Here is a 13688-nt window from a genome sequence, read left to right on the forward strand (position 1 = left end):
TCATGCATTTGGCCTCATTACCAAAATATGATTCATGTGTTGAAGAGAGTCAAACATTTGGCATCACGTAGGCCTTCATCCTCCAGACGTTTGATTCAAAGTGAAAGGAGACACTTGTGTGCTCTGAACTTGCCAGAGCACCTGACCCTGCAGATAGCTGTAATAAAAGCCACTGAGTCTGACAGGAAGGTTGTTATGGTGCAACGTGATGATGTTCGACTGAGGACTCAGGACAGTTTGGGCCAAATCCTGAAACAAACCATGCTGTCCACTGGTTCTCATGAATTTAGTCAATCATATTAAATATTTTACATTATTCTCTCTCTTCAGTGCTCTGCAGAAGATTAACTTAACACCAAATCCATTTTTCTGAACTACATGTACCGTCTACAGTTTATTATACTGTCTGTTGATCTGGTCCCATTCTCTGACACCTCTGCTGAAGTCTCTCTGAACCTGGGACAAACTTGGAGACGAGACGAAACCTGCAGACACTGGACAAACCGCACACAAACTCTGTTTCCAACAACCTGCACATGTTTTTCAGTCTCTGACAAACAGGAAAGAACCTGAGGTTTAAGACTGAGTAAATACACGAGACAACAGAGACTGGCAACTGGCATTTTATTTTGAATCTTTGAATATCACACACCTTAAGACTGACCAACACAAGGACGAACATGATGGATGAACCCTGGAGAAACATTATGGGTCGTTTGAATTTGGTTGTTAAGTTTCTCTTTAATGGTGAATGAAAATTGACACACAGCCCTGAAATACTACGACAAACATCTGTGTGAGCTCATGTGGTTTTAAATTCCCCTCCTTAAATGTTTCTGAACTTTGATGCCAAGTTTTATCATTTCAAAAACTACTTTTTGTTTTCAAAACTCAAGGTGGAAAATCCAAGTTTCCAGCTGCTCATCCAAACTTCTGTCTTGTGACTTGAATTCTTCTGAGTTGATGAGGCTCAGCCAGTTTAAATACTTATCATTTATTTGAATAAAATGTTTTTTTTCTGGAACATCAGATGAGTGCATCTGCTAAATGAAGCAATAACGAGCATGTGAAGGGGCCTCCAGGAGAACAACAGCCGATTGTTCGAGGAGGGAGTTTCCTAAATCTCTGTCCTCCCCTGCTGGTTCAAGGTTGCTTCCTGATCGGAGTATTGTCGTGTTCAGACGTTACTTTAATTATGGGTTTCACTTTCAAAGAGTCTGCAGTCGGTGGCAGTTTTTATCTATTTTAATATAGCAGAGGGCAAATTTCCATTTTCTTTATGAAGCCGAAAAAAAGATAAATTGTAAAGATAAGGATGAAGCAAATGAGTTGTGTCCTGTAAGAGCCACAGGTGAGGAGAGGCTGTGTCTGATCCAGATGTTAGATTTCAGACTTTAAATCTTAAATCAGTTTCTTAAAAAACCCAAACACTGCTTCTGTAATGAAGCCAGTGCAGATTAACCCCAGCTCGTTCTGTTTCTCTACGTTTATTCTATTTATTAATGAAATTTTTATGAAATTATTTGTGAATACTTCTTCACTCTCCAACAGAATGAAGGCCAGTAAATGACTTGAGTATGTTTTTTGTTTGTTTGTTTAGTTTTTTTTTCCAAGATCAACAGTGAACCACAAGCTCCACGTCATGTTATTAAAAACCAGAAGAGTTTAGAACACAGTAAGGATTTGATCATGTGTGTAAATATATATCAATAAATATGATCACAGCTTCATTATACTGTGTTATCAGTCATTTATTTACACAGTTATGTTATGGATGATCTTAGACCTACATGATAGTGTGTCAAAAACCATTCAGGAAGTTCAGGAAGGCTTATAAATGCTAAATGCACCAGTTTGACCTTCCTGTTTCTTTATATTTGAGTTTAGCAAATGTTTTCAAACTTTTAAATTAGTTTTAGTGAACTATAAAAAAAACAAAAACGTAGTCTTCCATCAGGAGACTCAATCTGAAAAGCTATTACAGCCACACAGACGGGAGATTGGATTTCTGTAATGAATATGAAATACCAGTGAGCCAAGTGTACAACTTTTTTAGAACAATAAATCTACAAACACCTCACAACACTGCCAGGAATAAAATCCCAAGGCAACGTGAATGTTTAATTAAATAATAAAAAAGATAAATATGTTGTGGAGCGGTGAAAGTAGGCAGAGAGAAACCTGGATCGATGGGAAAGTCGGTCTGGAGTCCAGCACTTATCCCCTCTCTGCATTTCAGCTCTGATGTGAGTAACAGGCCACAGCGGGAGGTTTCATCCACGGCAAACTTCGACCCAGCTGCTTCACTTCTTCAGCCCAAACACAAACAAGATAAATGTTTTTCTGCCTCAGGAAACAAACAAACAAACAAACATGTTTTTATTTAGCTTCACTGAGATCCCCTTCAAAATATACAAGTGGTAAAAGTAAAAAAAACCACTTCTGCTCCTTTTACTGTATCATTCTTTGAAAATTGTTTGTGTTGGATGTGTGTTGTTGGGTCTTGTGTATTTTCTGAGGGACAGACATCTCTGATTAGCTTAGTCTGCAGCAGCTGTGGTCTGTGACCCTGGTTCCTGCTACATACACAAATACATGGTAAAAATAAAATGGAAAAAGGTCCAAATATTATTCACACAGACACGGCTCCTGTCAGTGCTGGATTATATTCAGTGGTGGGAAGTGAAGTACTTTTACTCAGTGACTGTACCTGACACTTTTGGCACATGTACTTTTACTCCACAACATTTCAGTTTCACGTTTTACTTCACTACATTCACGTGGTTACCAGTGAATCTGTAATGTTCCTGTAATAAATAGTATCTGTGATCAATATAACACTCACTCTGACACTTCAGTATATTTTCCATATATTTTCTGATTCTCTCTATTTAAAGTCAGATTTATAAATTAAACAAACAGTATATTAGGCTGTTATATGACTTTGACTTTTGTCATCTACTTTAACTTTACTTTAATAACATTTTTTTTTGTCTTTCTCAGGATAAATGTTCTGGATTCTCCTCTGAGGTCTTCCTGTATTGTCCTCCTGATCCACCCTCAGTCCGGATCTGAGCAGACTAAGAAGCGGCCGAGTCGCTGTTCCTCTTGAGATCAGCAGAGGGAAACGTAGCGCACTTTTCTCTGCACCTCAGACAATAAAAACAAGGCGAAGCCCACACAGACGGCAGCATCTCAGCACCATTCAGAGCCGCACAGCCGAGCTATGTCTGAGGAGTGAAGCCCAAACGCACACGGCTCGGAGAGATATGGATACATGGCCGCCGAGCTGGGACTAGAGATGTAGTTGCAAGGATGCCAGACAACTGCGTCTCCCGTTTGCTCCTGTTCGTGTGGGTCTGCGCGGTTTGGGAGGCGCTGGCCAAATCTCTTCCAGATCAGGGAGCATTTGGTAAGCTCGCCATACGGGGGATGCAGCACAATGAGGAGATGGGAGTGGTTGCATTTTTATGGCTTTTGTCGACAAACCGTCGGTTCTCGCAGCGCGGCGCTTTGGTATCATGTGGCCTCAGAGGAGATGGGTTTTAGGGGAGGGTTGTTTTAACCGTGTCCGCTGGAAAACGTCGGCTTCGATGCCACAGATGAATAAATATCCATGAGCTGGTGTCTCACGCAGGGCCACGCCACGGTTTAAGGGCTGATTGTGCTCAGATGCTGTGCAGATGTGTGGTTAGAGAATCTGATCTGAGAGCAGATTGTTCTGGGCCTTCAGCTCAGTCTGTGTGTGATGTCAGGCCCAAGTTGCTGTAACCCAGGCCTCCGTCTTATTTCTGCTGTGCACATTCATGACACTTGATGGCCCGAGGTCCTGTGAACGTGTCAGTCAGTGACTTCATTAGGCCCAAAATGATTTTTGAATAGGAATAAAAACACTGATCTGCTGTTAAATAACGATGCTGTAAAGTCTCCACTGTTTATATTCTGCTGTGCATTTTGAAGGACATTATGTAATTGCATTGCATTATACATGCTTCAGGCTATTTTGGGATGCATGGATGGTTACAGGCAGTGCTGGACTGTAACGAAGGACATTTACTCAAGTACTTTAGTTTTCATGTTTATATTTATTCTCCAGTTTATAGAGACACATTAACCTTAACATTTTTCTTAATCATCAACCCAGCAGTGAACAAAGAAAGAAGCATTTGCTTCATATTAGTAATAATAAATAGTACAGTATACATAATCATAGTAATGTTGCAGGTAGAGCTTGTACAATCAGCTCATGAAATGTGATGTACTGTAATAATGTTCCTACACTGTGTTATTGTTTCTTTTACTTAAATATAGAATCGTGTTTCTTCCTCCAGCACCGGTTTTACAGCAGCTTTTCATCCTCCTCTCAGATCTTTCTGGGTTTTTTGTCTCTTTGAACCTATTTTAGTTTCAGTTTCAATAGATTCAGCTTCTTCGCTGCTGATGGACTGATTAAATTAATTGATCCCTCAGGTGTGTTTGGTTGCAGCTCAGCTCTTCTCCTGACCTGCAGTGATTTGCAAGATGTCGTGAATCAAAATAGATCTGCTGATTTCGTCCAGCAGCGGGATTCAGGGGGTTTTGTGTTTTAGAACTGAAACAAAGAGTTTGAGTTTGAATTCACTTTTACTTTCACTGTTTTCTACATTTTTAGACCAAACGGATCAGTAAGTGTTAGTCGCAGCCCTGTTGTGTTTTTAGAAACTGGAACAGGAAGAGGTGAGATACCTGTGGATGTCAGTGTCCTGCCTCTGACTGAGAAACACAGTGTGAGCTGAAGTTTGAAGGATTTAACTTGGCTTTAACTCAGAAAAGTGGCCTCTCTGAGTTTCAGGACAGTGAAGGAGTGAAAATTTCCCAGACTCTCACTGTGACACTGTGACTCTGTGTGTCTGTCAATGGAGCTGCTTCAAGCCACAGTGTTTTAAGTGTGGAGCCCAGATTGAGGAAACCCTCGCCCTCCCTCCCCTCCCTCCCCTCCACACACACAGGGGAGCCTTTATTGAACCAATTATGGTAATGACTGGCAGCATTTACACTGACACAATAGATATGGACATACAAACATACAAAGACACACACACACATACATGCTGCTTATTATCTGAATGCAGCCATTAGTGCTGTTACTGCAAAGTTCTGCATCAAGGGGTTTGTCGCTGGAGGCCTGGAGGGTTTAGAGGGCGACAGCTCGCGGTGCTGCAGGGACCGAGCTGCGTGAGGAAGCACAACAAGCCAGCTTTTGGAGAGTCAGCGTGTATCCATGGAAACATCCCCAGTGTGACCCACATCCGCGCCGTCCAAGAAGCAAGATGAGAAACAAAATGTTCTGGGGTTGAAAACATGGGAAAATGGAGGGCAGAAATAGCCACGCAACGGATTTGTGATGGGCGCGTCCGCGACGACCTCAGACATCATCGCTATGATGGTAGATGCTGCTGTCCTGAAAACAACAGGAAGTTAGTTATTGTAGTCTATGACACATAATTAGATAAATTTAATTACCAGATTTTCACACTCAGACATAAAACAAATATTTTTAGATTCTCTGTGTCCATTATGAATAAACATCCATAGATCCACTCAGAAATGATGCACCTCCAGAATTTGCCTGAGAATCATCACATTTCCTTCAGTGTCAGATTTCTCCAGTGATCGTTGTCTGTCCATTCGTGGATGTCCATGCAGACGAGAACTGCTAACTGCTCATTAGGCTCGTTCTTTTAATGGTGTCACTTTGCCAAAATGTAAACAAATATGTAGGTAAAAAAAACAGGGCGTGACGATTATTCCCCTAATATAAAAAAGACAAAGACATTTTGTGGGTCAGTTTGGCTGAGATCATTACACTGTGGCATAATGATGTTGTCCTTGTGAGACAGCCAAGGGTGGACTCGATAAATGAAGCCATACTCCAGTGTAATTACTTCTTTCATTTCTGGAGTGTAATCAGGAAGTAATGACTTTTGATTGTGTGGAATAAGAATCTATGACAGGAAGGCAAATACTGCAGAAATCACACACAGGAAAATATTTACTCGACCCAACTTTCTTATTGTTTCAGAAGCTTTTTCAGCCACATCTGTTGGCGACGCGTACACCTGTGTTGATCTCACACAAACATGACACTGCCATTCTCGATTGGCTCGGTTGTTTTTCCGTCTGGTGAAACAGGTGTCATTGAACACATCACACCTGGTCTGCAGCTAGCTTAATATTTTCATTTTGTGAAATCTGAGCAGGGAATGTTTGACAGTTTTTGATTAATAAATGATTTAGATGATTGATCAGTCCTCTGGGCGGTTGTTTGTTTTCTGCTGATGGCCTGATCGTGTCAGCTCTGTGTAAAATGTCTGGACCGTTCTCTCTCTCTGTTCTCACAGAGGTGCAAATAAAAGTCCAGGTGTTTGACAACAGCGACCTGTCACCATTGGCGGACGCTCATGTGGAAGTCCACGGGAATCAAACCATCTTAGCGTCCAGCAGAGCCGGCAGCGATGGTGTCGTGAGAGTCAGCTTCCTGTACCGCGCCGGAACATGGGTGATCATTACAGCCTCCAAACAGGACTACGTCACCAACTCTGTGCCCTGGCACTCCAGCCGCATCCCCTGTAAGTCACAGAGGAAGAGGAAGGAAAACTGCAGCTTATTAAGCATGAAAAACTTTCAGCAGCCCTCCTTTTTTCTGTCTGATGATTCTGTTGCTCTGTAAAATCTGCCTCGTGAAAAGTCTGAGAAAGCTTTTAATTTATTTTGCTCAGAAAGGCCTTCGAAATCTCAAATAAATGTCTATAAATCTGCTTTGAAATTGTAGAACAAAAAAATCCCAGAACTTGACTGAGAATCATCACTTTTTTAAAGTTTTCTTCAGCATCAAAGTCAATTAAGAAAAGGTTTTATAAAAGTATGAAGTTTTAGATTTCATCTACGGACGTCCTTCAATACTTTCAGATACAGGTTTTAACTCAAGTTTGACGAAGCATGAAGTTACTGCATTTTGCCTTTTTTAGGCAAATCATACACAGCTGAAAAAAAAGTGATATAATAAATCATTTTAGGATATATCATCCCCGCTGGTTTTCTACTGGTGGTGTTAGAAAGGTATTAAAGTCTTAAATTTAACTTGCTGAAACCCTCAGCCTCAGCATTGTTGTTGCACCTGGAGATCTGCTGCTCTAATCTTAATGTCTCTTTCATTTTTTGTAGTGTATGCATCAGTTAGCCTGTACCTCCTTGTTCAAAGGCCAGGAACTCTTATTCTGTACGATGACGTCCTGCAGGTGCTGTCTGGGTCGCCAGGTAACAAAAATAACCATATTTCTCTGCTTTTCTTGGTGAAGTCATGAATATTTCGCGGTGCATCACTTATCCTTTCATGTCTTGAATTTATGAGGGATTATCAGGCTACGCTGAGGAGCTGAGTCACAATTTATTAAATCCCAAGAAGAGCGTTATATAATAACAGTGCTATTTTGGTCATCTGGGGAGTTGAGTTTGACCAGTTATCACATCTTAAATTAGTGTGTCTGACAGTGACTGACAGTGTCTGAGACTGAAGACAGGTAATCACCCCTCCCCTCTCCCCTGTGTTTTTTCAGGCCTCCATATGTTTCACTGCTTAACATTTAGATGACCTTGTTTTATTGAATGCTGCCGTCGCTGTCCTGTTTTCAGGAGCTCGTAACCAGCCGCTGGTGCAGCTCCAGAGGAAGTCCCTTCAGCTTCCGTCCAACTCCAACTACACGGCGCTGTCTGCTGCAATGACCACAGCCCGGAGTCAGTATGAAATCGGTGGTTTCCCGTTTCTCCTGGGCCAAGAGACCAACAGCTCAGGTCGGAGACTGTCTCAGAAATCAGTGCTGATAATGACTTGCTATACTTTTGTGGGATGAACTGGAACAGTGACTGTGAGCCAGACCTCTTCACCCATCACTGGTGTTGAACATCTTTTGTGTCTGGGAGAAAATCCCTGCATCAGGTTCTAAAATCGGATGAAACCAGCAGAGCGGAGGCTGTCAAAACAGCAGATTTGTGTAAATCATATAACAACATACGTAAAGAAATAAAAGCTGATCTTTGTGACTTTTTCTGTTCAGGTGCAGAAACAGGGTGGACAGACTTGACAGCTTTGGCAGTGGTCAGCATTCAGCTCTTTGACAAAGATGGCGTTGCAATCCAGGTCTCAGATCCGATCCACATCTCTGTGCCGCTGCCGTCCGACACCCGGAACAGGATGGCTACGAGCGTACCTGCTTGGCTGTATCAGCCTAAGACGGGTAAGGAAAACACATAAATACACAGCTGGACTCTAAAGCTGACATGAAGTTACATAATGATTGATTTTCCTGAAAAGTCTGTTTTAGACTTTTTTAAGTTTAGGTTTGAGATTTTATTTTTATCTTTTTAGTTTATAGTTTTGTTCAGATAATTTTCCAAAACTCAAAATACTTTTGCTCCACCACTGTTATTCCAGGACTTTGGGTCAGGAACGGGACGGGCTACATCAAAAAGGACGGCACACAGTTTGTCTGGAACATCGTGGTTCCTCAGATGGGATACTGGTTGGCTGCGTTCCCTTCGTCTTCAGGTGCTGTAGCTCATCTCACCCTCCGTTCTCCCGTTTGAGCTGTTTTTCATCTTCGTTGTTGCTGCTGTGCCAGCAGATGTTTCTGTATGTCTCTTGGGGGGATAAAGAAAACTCAGAATGTAATGTTCTCCTTGGTACAGAAGCCCAGGTGTGATATTGCATGCATACTTTAAGTAAGTCCATAACTTTATTTTGATATTGGTCCAGGGAAAGATTTTATTTGGTAATCTTCTCTGAACTTTGCTGTGATAAAATCACTGCATATATTAATTTTTTTTCCCGGGACAAAGTTAAAACACATACCAGATAAAAACCCCACTTTAAAGGTTTAAGGCTGGTGATGTTTTATATTTTTCTTGTTCTATGAAACAAGAAAATGAAACATTAGCTATGCTATTATGATACTGGGTGGTGTAACATCATTTTTTCAATCCATGTGATTCGATATTGGATGTCACATTATCAGTGGCTTTGCCCATGCAGTCAAACCAGAGTGTAACAAACAGCTTCAGAAAGATTCTCAGACGTCTTACTGCCGTGAATTGTCTTGCAGGATTGGGTTTGTCTCACCCAGGCTTGAGGGACATCACAACCTACCACACCCTGTTCCTGCTCTCCATCCTGGGCTCGCTGGCCCTGCTGGTGCTCATCCTGCTCTGCGTGCTGCTCTACTACTGCAGGTGTGGGGAGCGTAGGCGCAGGTCTCTGGGTCTAGGTTTCTATCAATAGCTAAAATGACAGAATTATAGTGGTTTTGGTGGTGAATGTGGGTTTAATTTTAGGCTGTCATTACATCAGTCTCCTTGCCGTTCCTTGGCAGATAAAAGGTATTTCTTTCATTTCTGACCTTCAGTGTCTCTTTACTTTTAGGCGGAAGTGTTTGAAACCTCGTCGACAGCAAGGCAAACCCCACACATCCAATCTGAATGGAGCGAAGAGAGATCAGGGTACATCCACTTCACGCCTGAACCTGATCTGTGGAGGCCATGTTGAGTCTGGTCCTTCTAATGACAAATCTGACTTGTCCCCATCTCGAGACTACCAGAGTTCAAGGGAGGACTTAACCAAACATGTTCCAGCTCACATGCTGCGACATGCAAAGGGGAAAAATGCTTCAGGTCCCCAAAGAGGGGAAAGCTTCCCCATGAAGGTTACCCGTGCCACCGAGACCAACAACTTGGACAACCCTTTGCTGCATGAAGACTACAACCGGAGCTACAGCCCCATGGAGGGCAAAGAGTCTGAATATCTCCGACACCACAACGCCAACGACAATCGAGGGTACTCCTCCGATCCCCCGTCCCCGCCTCGTTTCCAAGGCTACGTGCCAAGCCAGTCCGACAAACCTCCAGAGTATTCTGCAGCAGCAGCTGACAGCCTTGCCAGGCCCACCTCCCTGAACACCCAACCAGGTCAAATCATCTTCTGCAGCTCCATCGACCAGATGAAGGAGAACATGTACAGGAGTATGGTGCCAACCCTGGTCATTCCAGCTCACTACATGCGCCTGCCCTCTGAATTTTCTGGTAAAGATGGAAAGGACCAGAAGGAGCAAGACAAAGATGGTGCCCAGATGGGAGGAGGCCAGCAGCATCATCATCACCACTCCCAGAAACAAGGCCAACAGCAGCAACAGCAGCAGCAAGGTGGATCCCAAGGTGACGACTCTGAAGAGCCAAGCTGGGCGTCCGACTCCTCCGGTGGACCTGTGACCATCCCTGTGCTCTTCAATGACTCTACCATGGCTCAGATGAATGGAGAATTGCAGGCTCTGACCGAGAAGAAGCTTCTGGAGCTGGGTGTTAAACAGCACCCACGGGCGTGGTTCATCTCCCTGGATGGACGAGCTAACGCTCACGTGCGCCACTCCTACATAGACGTTGGAAATGATCTCAGTGGTGGTGGTGGTGGATTTGGAGGTGGTTCCAGCAGCACTCCCCGAGACATCAACCTTGAACCTCCTCTGGAAGCCCAAGAACGAAAGTCAGCAGTGAACCGGAAGGGAAAAGATGAGCGCTGGGGAACAGGAGGACGAAAGGGCCATGGTGCTAGCAGCAGTGGTGGGAAGAGTTACTCTAAACTGGCCTACCCTGACCACAGCGAGCCCAGCAGCAGCGAGGGACGCCCTGTCTCACCCGAGGAGAACTCCCTCACCCCTCTCCTGGATGAAGGTCCATCCTCTCGTGGTTCCACCATCCCCAGAAGAGGACGCAGTCGTGTGAACAGCAGCCGCAGCAGCAACAGCGAGAACCGCCGTGACTCCATGACCAGTCCTGAGGATGATCCAGATGACAAAGACGAGAACAAGAAGAGCCCATGGCAGAAGATTGAAGACAGGCCTCTCATGGTCTTCCACCCAAGGAAGTGAGCTTTTTGAACTTTCTGAACACTGGACCTTTAACAATCCTTTCAAAGGGGAATCTTTTCACATCAATCATGGAAGAAGAGTGATGTTTTCACCGAGAGAAATCTCAATAAGCACAACCATGCTTCTTCATTGGTCCATTTTCAGGTTGTTGTTTGACCTTTGTGTCTCTGGTCAGGTGCAAGCACTTTCTCATTACTCTCGTAGTCTCACTGTCAGTTAATCCCACTGGTTTCCACTGAGATGACCTATTGCAGACTGAAATCTACCCAGTTTATTGTAAATCCTGTCACCTATCACATCACTGAACCATCGTCTGAGCCATTGCATATACTGACTGTGGAAATAGCCATTTTATAGAGCAAAATATAAGAATAAAGCACTTACTAATAATTTGAGAATTGATTGGTTGATACTTACCAAGTATTTAGAAGTGGATGACATTTTTATGGGATTGATGGGTATTTAGGCAAATTAGATTTCCTTCCCTGAACTTACTCTACACAAAGGCTCGTATTGATGGGAGAATTTGTGCGCCTTTCTTTGCTTGACTGCTTTTCCGTCCTAAACTGTAACTCGGATAAGTTTTCTTTAGAGGAAACAGCTCCCCAAAGCCTGAATATGTAGGAAACCTATCAATTGTATTGATTTTTTCTTTCTTGAGCCCCTGTGAATGGATAATGCAAACTACAAAGTCCAGCGTGCGACTTGCATTTTGCTCCTTCAGGGATGTACTTGATTTCCTCTTCCTCCTGTACTGTGTTCATGTGTTGTAATTACTTATTCAGATAGTAATGATTTGAAATGTTGAGCATCATCTTCAAGTCTCTCTGTCATCCTTCCTGTCATCGATTTATCGCAGTGATCTACTGTACAATTCTGCCAAAAGTAAGCATTTCTGCCTTTCTCCTGTTGTTGAGGTTTTTTCGGGACTTCTTTGCGATTTCTGTTGTGTAAATAGATTTCCAGACATTTGAAAGACCATTTGGTATAGAAAGGTTGCATGCATATGAATGTATGGAATAAACAAAAGGCACCAAAAGCCCCCCACAGTTTTTTGGGCTCTTGCGTAGACAACCCCTAATCGCCAAGAAACGTGGTCTAAAAGAGAAGTGGCGCAGCAAAAACATCACTTTACTTGAAGACTTACCTATTTAATATTCTACTGAGATCTACAGGGGTTGTTTGTAGACAGGGCCTGTACCACTTCTCTCCTGTAAGTGCCTTCTTTCACATAGAATCGAGTGATAGGCATACAGGTCCCTTATTCAAATGCAGTTAGTCGCCACCTAAACAACGCTGTCGAGATCGGCAAGCACTAATAAGCACACTGCATTGTGGTAACAACAACACGCGTCACTCTGGGGAGCATGCCTGCCAAAACTGACAACTTTTCTTGCGGCTGTTATGTCCTTGAATATCTTAATTTCTTATATCTATCCTCTTTTTCACCAAACTTGTAAATGGTATGATGAAGTATATGAGATTTTATGTGTATACAGTATGATGTGCATGTAACATGTAGAATAGGGTGTTTTTAACAAAACCTTTTTTGAAACGATAACGAGGACGTTTGGCACAAAATGTGATGCACTGACGCATTGAATTGTGTTGGCAAAAGAACTTGGTTATATGATGATACACTGATTTTTTCCCCCCTTAATCCAGTTCTAACAAAATTCACTTCCGGTCGTAAATGTTTACAACAATAACATACTGACCAACACGCTCCCGCTGTTATTAGCATCACCACTGCCGACGACGCATCAACAACTGTGAACTTAATTACATCATCAAGCAGATTTGTAAAAGCTCACAAGTTTGGAAAACTTGAAGAGGTTTGTGTTTTGTTCTTTTTTTTGTGTTTTCTTTTAGTTTTGTTGCAGAGTAATAGATTGATTACGAAGTGAAAATCTTGAAGGCTGTATAAAAGTCATGCTGACTTGTTGCTCCTTTTCACCATTCGCTTGCTGTTCATAAGCCTGTGTCAGTAGCCTACAGTACAAACTGAAAATGTGATGTAAGTCTAAGTCTGAAGAAAAACACAGCCATGAAGCGATTCCTACTGAAATGTTGTGTCCACTGCTGTAAATGTAAGGTTTTTTTGGACAAGATATGGAATTACTATGAGTTGTGCAATTGTGGCTTTCCTTGTTTTTGTTTTACATGAGAGATCTGTGTGTTTCTCGGTAGATTTTGTGAACTTGTGTTTGGACAGTTTCAGAGAGTATTCAGTCACAGCTGATTTACACAAGAACTGAACGCCCAAGACACGCATTAAACCTGGTGAACATGCTTCGTTGGATTTTTGAGAGTACCACACTTAAGAAGGTCAGGAGGACTGAACTGTAGGCCTTCATCCTGTGCAGTAAATCACTTGCTTCATAAACCTGGTCAGTTGTTTGTAAACTGTAAATTGATTCTTTCTGTACATGAGACAAAATAGAAATAAATTTGTTCCCACGGTCTGTCAGCTTTTGTGATTTTATTTTGATGGGGAGGGACCAGTGTCAACCGGTGTTCCTATTATTCTGTCCACCCCATTCAAATCAGTGAGGTTGAGGGCAAAGGACAGATACACCTGTTTGTATAATGCAACACAGTTCAACAGCAGCACAGACTACATCATCCAGTCTGATCAGACAGCTGAGTCAACACCTCTTTATTAGCACAGTTTCAACAAAAACTGAACATTTAAACTGACATGAAGGTGGACTGAGCGCATTAGTTTCAGCAGGG

At 42.7% G+C, this 13688-nt stretch overlaps 1 protein-coding gene across 2 annotated transcripts; it reads left to right on the plus strand.

Annotated features, from left to right (window-relative positions):
* Positions 1 to 3200: 3200 nt before the first annotated feature.
* LOC121175719 (protein FAM171A2) lies at positions 3201 to 13411 on the plus strand. Of its 2 annotated transcripts, none has more exons than XM_041029537.1 (8): positions 3201 to 3412; positions 6381 to 6608; positions 7204 to 7296; positions 7672 to 7830; positions 8094 to 8273; positions 8471 to 8584; positions 9138 to 9285; positions 9455 to 13411. In XM_041029537.1, exons 1-8 carry the CDS (start codon positions 3316 to 3318, stop codon positions 10950 to 10952), a joined length of 2517 nt encoding a protein of 838 aa, XP_040885471.1. In that variant the 5' UTR covers positions 3201 to 3315; the 3' UTR covers positions 10953 to 13411. The 2 variants fall into 2 exon arrangements, with proteins under 2 accessions (XP_040885471.1, XP_040885472.1); XM_041029538.1 differs by having other exon boundaries at positions 9138 to 9264.
* The last annotated feature ends 277 nt before the right edge of the window (positions 13412 to 13688 follow it).

This window comes from Toxotes jaculatrix, chromosome 21, assembly GCF_017976425.1.
Source record: "Toxotes jaculatrix isolate fToxJac2 chromosome 21, fToxJac2.pri, whole genome shotgun sequence".
In the NCBI taxonomy this organism is placed as follows: domain Eukaryota; kingdom Metazoa; phylum Chordata; class Actinopteri; family Toxotidae; genus Toxotes; species Toxotes jaculatrix.

Bases quoted from the DNA above. Each gene is read 5' to 3' on its own strand.
- LOC121175719 (XM_041029537.1), top strand. From the start codon at position 3,316: ATGCCAGACAACTGCGTCTCCCGTTTGCTCCTGTTCGTGTGGGTCTGC. The intron at 6,609-7,203 runs GTAAGTCACAGA...CATTTTTTGTAG, and splicing joins GCACTCCAGCCGCATCCCCT to TGTATGCATCAGTTAGCCTG. The intron at 7,297-7,671 runs GTAACAAAAATA...TCCTGTTTTCAG, and splicing joins GGTGCTGTCTGGGTCGCCAG to GAGCTCGTAACCAGCCGCTG.